We start from the raw sequence: 15,740 nt of genomic DNA on the forward strand, positions 1-15,740 counted from the left end.
ATTTTTTAAGAACAAACTTTTCTCTGACTTCATGTTTTATGGGTTTGTACATTAAGGAAGAAATGTTTGTATCATCTTCATCTAAGTTTTTGATATTTTTACCTCATGATCTTCCAATTTACAATTCTTCCTACGTGGATATTGAATCTCAATGGCAGTCTTATCAAATATAACAATATGGAAGCTTGAATTTCCTTCATATCTGAAGACTAAAAAATAACCATAACAGATAGAATGGTATTCAGCGAAATCCTGCCAACCATTACAAAACCTAATGTTGTTATCAGCTTTCTTCAATCATACTTGCCAAATTCCACCATAGGGAGCAATGACTGTAGCTACGGTGGATAGCTCAGTATTGTTGAACCCTGACCAGAAGTACCCATCCACACTCACGTCAATACACATAGCAACGCAGAAAATTTTGTGCATCAATTTCGAGTGTTATTGGTCCTATTGCTACATTGATGTTCGTAGTGCTGCTCAATAGCTTTGCACTGTTGAACCCTATCCAGTCATATCACCTAAACGCACGTCAATACACAGCTATGCATCCTTTTGCAATGCAGCATTTTTAAATGATGTACCTATAGCATTCCTGAGAAGTTTATGATACATTTAACATGGGCTCAACATTGTCTCGTCAAATCATGTCAGATGAAGCACATCAATGTTGAATAGTCTTCACGTGAATAAATACGCAACCTCTTTTGCAGTACACATCACCAGCCCGCTACTGTAGCACAAGCTATAGCCATATGAAACAACTACCTCAACGAATCACATGCACCAACAGACACCACTGAACAATATACTGTCAACTCATATAATCTTTATTCACGTGAATACTTATAGTCACATCCACCTGAATACTTGCCCTTGCAAAACCCCTATATAAAGTCCCATTTACATCTACCCTTGCAAAACATCTACACATACCGAAGTCCCATTTACATACATCTACCCTTGCAAAACTTCTACACATACCGATCTAAACTCACATTTTCCAATGTCAATGCGTAATTGGATGCTACCTCGTTTTCCAAATAACTATAGAACGCAAAGAGATTCTGACGAGAGGGAATACTATGCCGGATTGCAACAGGAGTGGGACTTTCGCGTGAACGAGTCCAACGCTCTGCACAATGATCTCCTGCAAATCGGAGCGCCTCTTGTCGAGCGTAGCTCGCTCACACTGCCACGACAAAACATGCACCAATATGAGCGTGCAGTGACGAAAATAAAAAAAGAGAACAATCTTATGATACTTCGTAGGTCCAGGTATCATATGATACAATTGGCGGAGGAGCAAGCCGTTGCAACAAACAGGCAACTCACTCCGGCAGAACGTAACAATGTCCTCAACTACGAGGACTACCTATTAGAATGAATGCCATTGTGTGTGTTATGTCTATGGTTAAGTTAATAATGTTAGTGTAAGTTATTTTATGTTTTCTGTGTTATGTCGTACGTGCTTATTGAAAAACATCATGTGTGAGAATATTTGACTTTTATGACTTATGTGAGAATAATCTACATTACGAATAACGTGCATGCTTCTCATAATCAATAATAAGGTTTACATAGTACAAATGCAACCATACATATAACACATAGTTAAGCAAAATAGTTCTCCAACAAAATCTAATAATTACACCACGACACGACACGATTACTCTTCATCTGACATCTCCACGTCTGACTGATAAATGGGATCAGCAAGAAGTGATTGCATGAACTGTGCATGCTCGTACCACCCTTCCTGCACTGACTCTCGAATCTCGACTTGGGTCCGATATCGATTAAGACGTATCTTCATTCGATTATTTTCTTCTCTTATGCGGTTCAATGCTTTACGAAGTTCGTCGATGCTGTCTCTGGGCATTTGTGATGCGAGTCGCCGAGGCACTGGCAACTTCAAACCAACCAACTCATCATAAAACATTTGTTGTTCACGAAATAACCAAGCCCACTCCTGTCTCATGGTATTGTGAACGTAAGCACTATTTCGCAAATTCGGATTGATTGGATAGCTGAACTCATCTTCCAATACCCAACAACGACCCATAGCAGTGAACACATCATGAGGCCTATAGAGTTGTGGGTTGCCAGAACCAGACATTGACACTGAATACAATAACACCAAATGATCAAGTTAACAGTGTGTATCAACTGTTGCTAAATAATGTAATCCTGCATAGAATGGTACACAGCAAAGACATTCATAAAATTGTGTACTATTGCATGCTAAAAATGAAATACTAACACTAACACCAACATTTGACCATAAACAATAGACATTGTTGGTGATGTCTACACATTGTCTTCAACACTAAATGTTGTTGTAAATGTCCGACCAATGATGATTATGTGCAATACAAAATGTTGCTATAGTAAAGAAATTATTTCATTCTCTTCTCACCAACGTTTACTACAACAAATAACCAAAATCACACCAATGTCCTTACTTCACATTCATTCAACCCAAAAAATCAAAATTTAGTACAATATCAAATGAAAATAACATTGCCCTAAAATTGTGATGTGAATTTTTTACCTGAGGTGATACAAATTTCAATTGAGTTTGAAGAAAGCCGCTGTTGATCCGTGGAGGAGTTCCAACTCAATTCAGCAGAAAGCGTCCTCAGCTGAGCAGAGAGCAAGGCACACTGAGTGGGAGAAGGTGTGCAGAAATTATAAGAGAATAACTCGACTTTACGGATATTAATTATACTTTATAACTCGATATTTCATAAATCGAGTTACATTGAAACACTCCACCTGACACAAAGACAGTACGAAATCAGGGTTTATAACAGTATAACTAACTCGATTGTTTAAAAATCGAGTTACGTAGAGATTCAAAAAAAACAAATGCCAGCAGTGCTGGAAAAAACTGTATATAACTCGATTATCGGAGTATCGAGTATTTCATATAACTCGATAATTCGGAAATCGAGTTACAAAAGAGGGGCATTTCCCTATTTAGTTTCAGAATGAGGGCACAAAGATGTTTAATTTCCGAAAAAAGGGCATTTGCCCATTTTGGCCGGAAAACCCGTGAAAAGAGACCCACCTTGCTATGGAATATAAACTTGATTGATATTTAACCGGCCCCTCAGTACCTACACAACAAGATTCGATGAGATGTCAAGGTAAATAGAAGATTTCAATAGTTTATAGGTAATCACAACTCAAAAACAAGATTAGTTTTGAAAAGGTTTTGAGAAATCCAATTGAAAACAAGTTTCTACCTTAAAATTAACTAAAGATTTTTTTTTTTTTTTTTTTTTTTTTTTTTTTTTTTTTTATGATTAAAAAAAGTGCTCAGGTCTGTGTGTGAGTTTAGAGAAGATGGAGGCAAAAATAAACTCTCTCTCGCTAGGGTTTGAGTTTGGAGGCATAAAGATGTATTTATAGGTTTAAACTAGTGTTTTTAGGCTTATTTTTAGGGTTTCGGACGTTCCAAAGGGTCTAGGGGCTGGGCCTCATCAAAGAGGGAGGCTTTGGGTCTTAAAACATGAAGTTTTGGGGCTACGTATGCATGCATGCTCTTCGCATCCACATGCGTCCTGGAAACCCTAATTTAATTTGAAAACTCTGATGACCCAACTTCAAACGGCCATAATTAACTCAATCAATATTAATCGAAATTAGGTAAAATTTATGTTTAAATTGAAGCCCAAGATGTCTAATTTCCAGTGAAATAAACTGTACTAAAAAATTCTTTGTGGATCAAAAACTATGGTCAAAACAATGAGCAAATGTCATTTTTCAACACTGTTTTTAAAGCGATTTGAGTACTTTTGAGTTGTGATTACTTCCAAACTATCAAAATAACTTTAATTACTTTTTGTAGACATGTCAAGCTCATCATTGGGACCGGAGACTAAAGTTTATTAACTGAGTACAAAATGAGGTGTCTACAATCACTACATCACATTTTTTATTTTTTTTATTGACTTTGTATATTGCAAAAATTGAGGTATAATATATCAATCAAGAGGTTAAAGTTTTGAATTGTTGTGATTCATTACTTAGTTATTTTGGCAAGATTTATAACATAAGGATCTTAAATTATATTTTTCAAAAAATAACTTGTCAACCTAATAGTTGTATCAAATATTATGTCTATAACATTATTCATATATATGTATATATATATATATATATATATCTCAAAGGAGCCTAATGTTTTACTTATCCAACTTCTATGGCACCATTCTACATCTTGGTTGACTTTTAACCAAGTCCAAACCCTCAAGACATTTTAGTAACACCACAATGCAACAAACAAAAGAAGATAATAGTTTACCAAAAAAAAATAATAATAATAAAAGAAGATAATATATAAGAGGAATGAAGAACCTAAACGATATATATGGATAAAGTTTGGATCCAAACACTCATTTAGAGTTTTGGGCTCTAATAACCACCTTTAAAAGATTATATTTGTATTTAATATGTGCAATGCACATGATTCATTTAACACAGCCAATTAAGTAAGTTAGATACAATGCATATAACAAGCATGTGTAATCTTTTTACCCGTGGTTGGATCATAAGACTTTAAACATATTTGAAACCAAATATACACGTGAGTCAAGAAAAGGCGTTGTGATATTTCGATATTTCGGATAGATCCACTCCCACCCCAAACATGCAAGAGGGCAGTTACAGAAACTACCATTTTTTTGTGTGAGATAGGATTGATGCGTCATGGTTGGAAATTTTTGGCATCTCCAACTGCAACTATGAGAAATAGAAAAAGAAACTCCACAAAATAAATGCATTGGCATTTGTCAAAGATTTGATAGATTCTTTCGACCCTACTCCTCAATTTTCCAAATCAGCCTTTAACAATACTTTTGCTATTTGCTGATTTTTTTTGTACGAGTTGAGGACGTTGGCTCTTGGCACAGCGATGAATCAGTATTTCTTTATTAAAAAAAAAAAAAAAAAATCAGTTTCTTCCAACCAACTTTCCAACTTAATGACTTAAATATTTAATAATGATCCGTTATTCATGGAGATATTTTTAAAAAAAGGATTACGTGTCTCGCAATTTTATCATATTATAGGTAAGAATAATGATCGTGGAGATTCAACATTGCTTTCTTTTTTCTCAAAAAAAAAAAAAAAAAAACATTGCTTTCTTTAATTTTTTATATACTTTATTTTAAAAGGAAGGTGGTTAGCTTGCTCAAGCTCTTGCTAGAAGAGCAGTTCTAACTGCTATTTTTTTTTTTTTTTAATACAAGATTTTACTTTAATCTAATTTAATTATATATGTGTGTAAAACTTCTGAAGACTTGAATCTTAACTCTTACCATTCACATTCTATAAGTATTTATACTTATGGAGTGATCATCGCACCAAGGACATGCAGTGGTTCTAACTCAAAAACCAATGTTATGAATACCGTTTTGGTGTCCGTTTCGATTTGTTTATTGAAATAAAATATTTTGGTACCGGCCTATTTCGACATACCATTTTAGACCATTTTGAAATTAACACTTTATATATATATATATATATATTAGTAATTAATAAATAAAAAATGGTTATTACTCATTGTTATTCTTAAGCCAAATTTTATAAATGTAATATCATTTAGTGTGGGTTTGGAACGCACGTTTTCTATGCGTTCCTGCGTTTGGCTGAAAAATAGTGGATCCCGTGCACTGTTCATAAGACGTTTTCTGTGCGTTCCTGCGTTTGGCTGAAAAATAGTGAGTCCCGTGCACTGTTCATAAGACCTGCAAGTACTTTTTTCAGCAAAAAAATTTAAAACTGAATTTCACAGCACTATTCACACATTTAAAAATTATTTTGTTACAATATTTTCTGTTTTTAATTTTCAATTTTTAATAATAAATAGTATTTAAACAAAACCTTAATGAATATAATATAATGTTTTAAAAGAAATACTACCATAATTGTAATAAAGTGATTAGATTAATTATTTTAAAATTCAAATTTAGGTATTTTTGTAAATAATCAAACAAACATTCACGGATATTTATGAACTAGGAAGCTTCTAGGAAGCTCCCTTTTCACCTTCTCACGTAACTCCACTCCATCACCCACGTGCAATCCACTCTTTCTTCTTCATTTCAAATTCCCATCAGTTACTTACTGAGGTAATTCTTGGAAAGTTTCAGAGACCGAGACAAAAAGTTTTATGTGCTAATCTTGACGTGTAGGGGAAAGAACTACCACTAGATTTGAAAGATATTTTCTAAAATGATTTCATTCATCAATTAAATTTCTTATCTGGTTCTAAAAAAAATTTAAATAATATTTATTTAATTTTTTGTATTATACTAATTATTATTATTTTTTCCTTTTAGATGTAGAATTAATAATTTAATTTTTGTTTTTAGGTGTTATTAACATATTTCATATTAAAAAAAACAATACTAATAATAATTTTTTTAGATAAATAATTTAAGGATTTCAATTGAGTTAGATTTGTAACCTTCCAATATTTTGGTAGCCTTCTTGAAGGTGGGAGAAAGAATTCAAAACTCACTTAGATTTTTATATATATAAATTAATTATCATCCAATTTTTTGTTTTGTTCTTTGATAATTATGATGAAGGGAGAATTTTTTAGTATCTTTAGTACCTTTTTTTTTTAAACAGTAAATATTCTTTTGTTTTAAATACATAATAACAAATGATAGTTGGTTTCAATCTTTCACGTTTTATTTAATTAATAAGTGATGTGACAGTTTCTTATTAAAAAAAATTTAATTAAAAAATTACTAAAGGTGACTAAATCCAATTTTTTAAATGTTAATCGTTTCATTTTTTAAATATCACGAGGTGTATAGTTACAACCATAATTAATATTAAATTTCACCCAAAAAAAAAAACAAAAACAAAACAAAACTTTCACAGGATCCTTGACTAGATTATGTTCAAAAACAAAGAGAGCATTTAAATACGATCCCTACGTAAACACACAAATAATTACAGAACCATAACCGCTCACAAGAGCAAAGATACTTTTATTTTTTTTGAGCTTATTATATAATTTCCCAATCATATGCGCACTTTGCTAATTATCTCGTCTCTGTAAGATGCATAATCTTTCCAGTTACTCGTAACTTTACTTTACAGGACTTCCAGACCTTTGGCAAATAGTGATGCAAACACTTCCATTTCATGTTTCTTTAAAACCAATCCAATTTCAATTCCTCTAGCATCATCTCTACTTTCCGAAACACGTATAGCTCCTGTTTTATCTATAGAAATCATCTCTACCTTTGTTGGCTTTCCCCATCCAAAGTCAGTATTGTAAAGCTCAAATCGAGGTGAGCCGGCAATTCCAGCAATTCTATGAGCCACTTCGCCTTTCTTTATAGTTAACAGATGTGACAGCCGGTTTTCAGCATCACTTAGTACCCCATAATCCAAACTTCTTATAGCTTCGGTTATAGCTTTTATTGCCACAGCCAACCCCTTTTCTCCCAGCAAGTCATTTCTCTCTGCAACTGCAAGATGACCAGTAACGCCGTTTCCAAAATAATTCGCAGGCGTAGGAGGCTCTAAGCGAGGCCTCGCGTCTGCATTAATAAAAAGAATTAAATCGGTGTCTCTTAGCCCTTCTGCCTTAACTAGGCAAACCCATGTGTAGGCACATGTTAGTGTTAACCTTGATAAGCGAAGTGCTTGTTCTTGATTATTGTTCTCTTCCAATACGCTTTTCATCAACTGCCTGAGCTTTTCTAATTTTGTACAAGTCAACTCAAACGTACCTCGTACCAGATCTAGTGGAGTTGTTAGCTCCCACACCTTTAAGCTCTTGTTGTGTGGTCCATCTAGGTTCAACCACTGATTCAGGAAGTTTGCCTCTAGCCCAGCCGGGTCCTTAATAACCATTCTGTCAAAGCTTGGTGTTAGCTCCGGTACCAAGGACAAAGCATTTCCTCCAAGTTTGCACAAGTGAGCCCATGATTTCATAAACATGGTTGAGCTTTTGCCATCAAGAACAGCATGGTGTGCTGTAATTCCAATGCAAAACCCGTAGTTTGGGAACATCGTGACTTGCAATGCTAACACTTTGGCACGTTCATGGGATGTTGCCAAGTCGGGTACAAGAGGATGGTATTCCACAGCTTGAACAAAGTTGTTGACTGAGAGATTGTAGAAGTTAGCATTGGACTCAGCTACAGTGAATGAAACTGCATCGCCCTCTTTGTAATTGATGATGGGTTTAGATTCTGGAGGCCAAATGAGGGTACCGGCAAGAGGGAGGAAGTGTTGGAGTGTGAGGGAGAGTGAGTGCTTGAGTTTTGGAAGAACGGAGTCCAAGAAGGTTGTGATAGAAATAAAGGTTTCATAAAAGAAAACTCGCTGGACCGGTGCGAACCTAAGCCAGAGTACGTCAAAGAAGGTGAGAGGGAGGGACTTTGGGGTGGTTGTATCTTGTGAGTTTGGTAAAGGAACCACTCGGTAAACCTCAACTATTTTCAATGAGTTATGAGTCGCCATTAGAGAGAGAAAACCAGAAGAATCTCTTTTGTTGCTAACTTGAAACGTTTCTTACTTCCTAGAAAAGCTTTTCACAAGTAATCAAATAATGATGGGGCATACTTTTGCTTTATACTGTTTTTCTATTCATTGTGATAATTTCCTAGAGCTATTTTCTGAAAAGAAAAATGGATTCAACCTTTACCGTCCCTCCATCCATTTTAAATCCTAACCAGTCCCCTGCTAGGCTACTGCAATTCTGATATTGACAGGAAACGCGTAAACAGGGACGGACCCACTAAAAGGGGGGAGGAGGGGGGGGGGGGGGGGTGTCGGCTACTTTCTCTATTTGACAGCTGGGTAATATGATAATATCGCTCTTAAGTTTGCAAAGTAGCTATTTTATTTGCATGCCCCTTTCTTTTTTCTTTTTTTCTTTTTTTTTTTTGAAAACTTTGCATGCCCATATTTTAGAGTTTATAGTTGCCCCATAAATTTTTGGATTGGTCTAAATAGCCCAAAAAAAACTAATCACTTAACTCTTTCTTTGGACCTATGGCCCCTTCATAGTCCAAATACAACACAATAAAAAATCCACAAATCACCAATATCATAATTCAATAACTCATAACCAAAAAAATCTCATAGAAAAAAAAAAAAATTCCTTAGAGGGGTGACAATAATTTATATAACTTTTTAATTGATTTATAAATTATGGGAAAGTCAATTACAATATTTAAATTTTTTTCAAAAGATAAAATGCAAAAATCTTTTAGAAGCCAATATTGATGATGTAGCATTACTAACACTTAATATTAATATCTCAATTTTTTAAAATCTTCAAACAAAGTTTTGAAAACTTCGTTAGTGTGATTTTTAGTTGCATCCAAAAGTTTGAGTTTATCATGTTGGTGAGTTGGTCAACGTGATAAAATCAACATATTAATTCCAATTATCCAAAATTTGGAGATCCGAAGTCCTCTTCTTTTTTTATTTTTCTTTGAAAATATTAGAATATCATATTGTAACTTTCAACTTTTTTTGTTCATATTATTTCCTTCTTGTCTCAAATATTTATGGTAATAAAGTGTAATTATTTTGTCTACCATAATTTTTTTTTAATAAACCATGTCATTTGAAATTTTTTTAGTTCATGCTTTGGCTCCTAGGTTCAAATCCTGGTTCATCCCAGCTCATATACTATTTTCAAAGAGAGTTACACATGACCGAATGGTTGGGATGTGGGCCGTATGACTCAGTAAATTTGACATTCATTCTCATAAAGACGAGGAACACAATTATGACATGTTAAATTTTAGTGAAATTAAAAAAAAGTAATAAATCTCTGGTAAAGGAAGTGGTTAGATTTACTAGAAGAAGAAGACGAAATTGAAATTGTTATAATGATAGGTAATGAATATTGCTTGTCGTGGGTGCAAGCGCCCCGCAATGGATGTTCTTCTTTTGGGTTTTTCCAAAAATTCGTGGGAAATACATATTAGTTTAGGGTGGATTATGATGGAGGGTGTAAATAGAGTCGTCACTTAGTTTAAGTCTAAGAATTATAAATATAGCGCCCTTCGTAGAAATACTGATCTTTATCAGAGCACGTGTCCGGAGTTTAGGTATAGAGATAGAAAGGTGTTAGGCACCCAATCCCACTCAACCCGTGGATTGGCTTTCACTCATTGTGTTACAAGTCTTAATTTCATTAAAGACACATTTAACACGTTATTCTAACTCTTACACACACACACACACACAGACACACACACACACACACACTAACATGTATCTAAGCAATCAACATGGCATAATCATCCTCAAACCTAACATTCATCTATCATGGCATATAAGCATATATCTCTAAGGGCAGAAACATCACATGGTAGATCATGATCAACATGTTAGAGCATTCAAACCTCAAAATCAAGGGATTCAACCAAGTATATCAACCATATCATACCCATTAACCAAATCAAATGCATGTTCATAGTATTATGCATGATTTACCTTACTTATCTTACAGCATCACAACATCTATGCATGACCATATCCAAAGGCATGTTCATGGTATTTAAGCAAATTAAAACCCTAATAAGCATAAAAAGATAAAACAATGCAAAGCGAAACAAAACAGGGTAAACAGATGTATACAGATATGAAAACTAGGTTAAACAGAGGCTAAACATGTAGGTAAAACAAAGGAAAAACAAACAGAAGGTGAATTAGGATTTCTGGACAAGAGTATGTGTGTGCATACATACGGCATGCGTACGCAGCCCATCTGTATGCGTAAGCAAACTACGAGTATGCATATGCATGCAATCAGCATACGCACGCATACATGCCATAAGAACTGTAACCCAGAAACTATATAATAGAAACGCAAAAACAAAAAATTTAACAACCTAACATACTCAGAATAAAAGCACAAAGGAAACCTAGACTAAACAAACATATTTAAGCAAATAGAACACATATATAAACACAAGATCAAAAGAAAAGCAAAGAGCCAAAGTTAGAAATTTTACCTCAACACTAAAACTCTCTAGGTCTTGATTTTGATTGTTTCTTTCAGTGAATCTAGTCACAATCAATTCAAAATAAGTTAGTAAACTTTAGAACTTAAAGATCAAGACCAAAGAATGTCCTAATCAAGTAAAACTTGACTTGAGAATGTTTTGTGAAAAAATCCCTCTTTGATTCACTATTTTCTAGTGAATCTTATGTGTTTTATCACTGAAATTCATCCTTCTTGAAAAATTACCTTTTATGGCTTTATATAGTTGAAAAATAGGAGTTTGGGGTGACTCTCAAATGATATGGGATCCGTTCCAAACCTAGTTTAAATGCAGAAAACTTGTCATACATAGTTTCTAGAACCCTAGCATGCGCATGCATGTATGAGTACGCATGCATGAAGCATGTGTACGCAAAGCTTGAGCATGCATGTGCATACACGTGTATGCATACGCATGTCTTAGGGTTTTCGTGGTCTCACTTTTCCAAAAATAGTTTATTTAATAAAAAAATAACTTATATTTTCCATAAATATTTTTTTCAAGTCAATTTTCATCTGATTGGGCCTTAAACCAACCTTGGGCTTTAAGATTCTAACATCATTGGAGAACGGATGCCCGAGTTGTAAGGGGTACAAAATGAGATGTTTACATTTGTGCCACATAAAATAACAAAACTTATACTATATGATGAGTTGCAAGTAGTAGAGGTGTGTCCCACATGGACCAACATTACTCAAGGAAAATTATTATATTGAAAAAGCTTTGTTGTCAATTTGGAACCTTTTAGATACTATTACTCTCGGAGTACATATATTTATTCTTTCACATGAAATGGACCCCTGAAATATGTATTTGTAGATGAAATACCACCACCTTTCTCACCTTTCATCTTTGGTACCTTCCGTACATATCCTTTTCACTTATTTGATCCAGTTGGGTGTTGGAAAAAAAATGAAAAAAATACATTTTTGTATCTCATAAAAAAATATGCAGCAGAATATAAATGGATCTATTTCATTCATGTGAGATAATATGCAACATATGAGTTTTAAAAACAAAGAACAAGAAGGCGTCTCTTGATGCAGTGAAATTCAAAACAAAATGAAGATTGAACTTGGGAAGACTTTCAATATTCACTCCAATTCCACAATATGCTCAAGATGTATAGTCTCTCAATCAGTTCTATATGTATTTGTTTAAGAAAAAAACCAAGTGTCTTGAGAAAACTTTGAATATTTTTCTCTTTTAATCATATGTATATATTTTCTTCACTTGGCAATTACTTTATTTAATAATTCTTATTAAAAAAAATAACTGATTATCTAATTGGGTTAACCTTTTGGATCAGCCCAATTGGGTTTTAGTGTATGGCTTGGAGTGGGACCAAAATTGACAAATAAAGCTCTAACTCCAATGGGTTTTGGACTTATTTGTCAACTCTTAATAAGTCCAAAATTACTATTAATTATATTTAATACCATTATATAAATATAATTTCACTTTAGGCCTTATTAATAAATTATATCCCAAGATTTTATTAAACATTTAACCCCTTCATCAAAATATTCGCACTAATACAAAATCATAATATATAGCTGTCACTTTGAAGATTACTACATCTTGATCCTTGAGTACTCGGTTTAATCCTTTAAGTTATTCATATATATTTTATGAAATCTAATTTAATAACATATAAACTTTAGTAACTCTTTACTAAAGTGGTTAGGCCTAACACTCTGAATAGCCAAACTCATTAAACGTATCTCAATGGAATATTTTATATATTTATAAAGAGACTATAGATTCCATTTTGAAAATATGTATTCCTTCAATATTACGTGAAGTTGCATAACATACTGAGATTTTGACCGTTTGTTTGGATCTCACTCCTGATATATTAAAACAACTTACATATCATGATCGGGTTCACTATTCTTTCAGGATTGAGAGTTTATGTAAATGAAAGTCGTGAGATATATTATTTATTTGACAGTCGTTAATAGAATAATATATCTTATAGTGGTCCAGTTCAATAGGTCTTATACACTTAAAACATATTAATATATCAATTAGAAGTCTTCTCTTTCATGATCAAGACAAATCATCTTAATTGACATGTTATAATTTTCGTAGATGAAATGCACAATTTCATCACCGACTACGAACTAAGATTTTAAGTTTACAAAGAACTTGTGATTTATATCTGCTGTGACTAAATCATATACTATGCATCTTAAGGACTATATGATAATGTCCAAATATTCATGTTACCATTATTTTAGATAATAATAAAACAACTTTATTACATATAACATAATGTCATATATAATATAAAATAGGATTTAAGTGCACTAATCCTAACAGTGGGTGTTGACATTTAAATTTTAAAAAGATTTATGTTCGTAACATTTTTACAATATTTTCATAACTAATCGTGGGTAGTGAATTGTTATTGGTTCTAATTTGAATATAATACTGAAATGACTTTTTCACTAACTAATAACAACTCATAAGAATCTACTATTTAAAATTTGATATGAAAATACTATTTTGAAAATGTTATGAATATAACATTTTTTTTAATTTTTATTTATTCACGAAGTTACCTCCCTTAAAATTGGGTGGATTTGGTATTCATCTTTCACTAGTCATCATTATCTACAATAAATTTCTTTCATACTCATCTTCTTACTATTCCACCCGCTATATTTACCAATTGCTTTCTCTTTCCTCACCTATCCCAATTCCCAACCTCATAATCAGAATTTTAGCTCGACAATACTCAATAGCAAACTAGAGAATGACCCTACAGAACAAGGGAAGCTCAAGACCAGGGGCCCTACGGACTATGTCTCAGACAAAATAACTCAAGATGTCTCCTAAAGTAACAACAATGAATGCTGATCTACCATTAATGTACCATAATGACTTAAGTCCCACGAATTCTTTTATAAAAAGCAACGAATAAACACACTCTATTGTACACATAATACACATAAGTTGCAATTTACAATAATTTAAATCATGATTTCAAGTTCCAAATCATAATGACTTAAGTCCCACGAATTCTCTTATAAAAAGCAGTTAATGTACTCTGTTTACACTCTAGCTTTGTGCACTAATTATTTTAGAATGAGCCAAGAGAGTTGCACATTACCTATTTCAAACTCTTCATTCACCATCGCCTCACTTTTCAAAAAAAGGCCATTAAAAAATTTCCAGTCAGCTATCCCAATTCCACGTAACTATTCTTTCTATTATTCACGAATAAGCTAATCTTGTAACCAAACACGGAAAAACAAACATCCTTTTCCCGCCATGAAACTCTGGTGGAGTGGTACCACTATAGAACAAGAGGTAGCTTCCATGGTGGCGGTGTACAAAATGAACAGAATCAGAGAGAGAGAGAGAGAGAGAGAGAGAGAGAGAGAGAGAGAGAGAGAGAGGGGGGGGGGGGGGGGGGGGCTTATGGGGTTCGGGCGTCCGAAGTGATGTTTCAGCAAACAAAGGTTCAGACATTGATACAATACTACAACTGTTGGGTGGAGAAATGGCCCACCCTTCAACACTTGTCTCTGTGAAGTTGGGTCTATGTTTATCTATTAGAACGATTCTGTATATTTTTTTCTCCAATAAAATAGACATGATAAAACGGGTCAGAATTTTTTGATCTGATCCAACTCGAAAAATACCTGACTTAAACCCTTTTTTTTTATCCGAAGAAAAATGGATTGACCCGTGTTTTTTGCGGGTCAACCTGATCCGACCCAAACTTGAACCATTTTTTTAAAACTTTTTTTTTTAATAAAAAAATAGTAAAATTAAGACAATATTGGTTTAATTGGTTTAATTGTTTATTGTAAACTTTAAGGAAACAATTGATACATTTACATAACTGCATGCAAATTAATTGAAAGATAAATGATTGAGCATTCTGTAATGAGTAAAAATTTTTAGATATCAAATAATAAAGTACATGTCAAGATAATCTAATTTTAGTAGAGTTAAAGACATAGATTTAAAATTGTAGACATATGTAAGAAATATTCACAAGTGTGAAAATAGTGAAGCCAAAGAATCAAATTAGCATAAATTACGAATACTTAGACCTATTTTTTAACAATTTATGTCCAAAATAAACGGCTTTTCAAAATAAATTATGATATTTCCTAGAGTGTGTGTTGCTTAACAATGATATAATATTCATAAAAGAAACCATGTATAAATTAGTAAGCAATCAAACTTTAATGTATATCTCAATTGAAATAGAGTGTCAACCACAATTGATAATACATTATAAAATTAATTTTCAAGATTGTAAATTTCTTATATATTTTTATTCTGTATCAAATGAGTTAACCAATAAGTCATTTGTAATTTTGTTTTATATTTTGGAAAGTTGATATTGTGTAGAAATAAAACTTGTGTATTTGTTTTACCTATCTTTGTACGTATTATTTTATTTTAGATAGCAATGTTAGGATTTGTATAATTTTAAAATTATTGAATAAGTATTAATAAGTTTGACTGGGTTTATTTTTAATATAAGTGGTGAATTCAAAATAATGAATTTTACATTAAGTAATTTGTTGCATAACTTTCCAAATGGCAAATACATGTTGTTTTCTTTATAATAATAATAATAATAATAATAATAATAATAATAAAAAGTGAAAAATACGGGTCAACCCGACCCGACCCGCAACCCGATTGACCCAAACCCATTTTTAACCT

The 15,740-nt window shown here is 32.9% G+C and overlaps 2 protein-coding genes across 2 annotated transcripts; both read right to left on the bottom strand.

Moving 5' to 3' along the window:
- Positions 1-1,654: 1,654 nt before the first annotated feature.
- On the bottom strand, positions 1,655-2,620 carry LOC115965682. Its single transcript, XM_031084970.1, has 2 exons — positions 2,558-2,620; positions 1,655-2,127 (listed from the first exon to the last, which is right to left on the bottom strand). The coding sequence occupies exon 2, from the start codon at positions 2,120-2,122 to the stop codon at positions 1,673-1,675; it is 450 nt and encodes a 149-aa protein (XP_030940830.1). The 5' UTR covers positions 2,123-2,127; positions 2,558-2,620; the 3' UTR covers positions 1,655-1,672.
- Positions 2,621-7,006: 4,386 nt separating this feature from the next.
- Positions 7,007-8,677, bottom strand: LOC115964045 (phenolic glucoside malonyltransferase 1-like). Its single transcript, XM_031083335.1, has one exon. It carries the CDS (start codon positions 8,500-8,502, stop codon positions 7,123-7,125), a length of 1,380 nt encoding a protein of 459 aa, XP_030939195.1. The 5' UTR covers positions 8,503-8,677; the 3' UTR covers positions 7,007-7,122.
- Positions 8,678-15,740: the final 7,063 nt, after the last annotated feature.

Source organism: Quercus lobata, chromosome 10 (genome assembly GCF_001633185.2).
Source record: "Quercus lobata isolate SW786 chromosome 10, ValleyOak3.0 Primary Assembly, whole genome shotgun sequence".
Lineage (NCBI taxonomy): Eukaryota > Viridiplantae > Streptophyta > Magnoliopsida > Fagales > Fagaceae > Quercus > Quercus lobata.

What these genes read in the sequence shown, in the direction of transcription:
- LOC115965682 (XM_031084970.1), bottom strand. Translation starts at nt 2,122, where the DNA reads ATGTCTGGTTCTGGCAACCCACAACTCTATAGGCCTCATGATGTGTTC.
- LOC115964045 (XM_031083335.1), bottom strand. Translation starts at nt 8,502, where the DNA reads ATGGCGACTCATAACTCATTGAAAATAGTTGAGGTTTACCGAGTGGTT.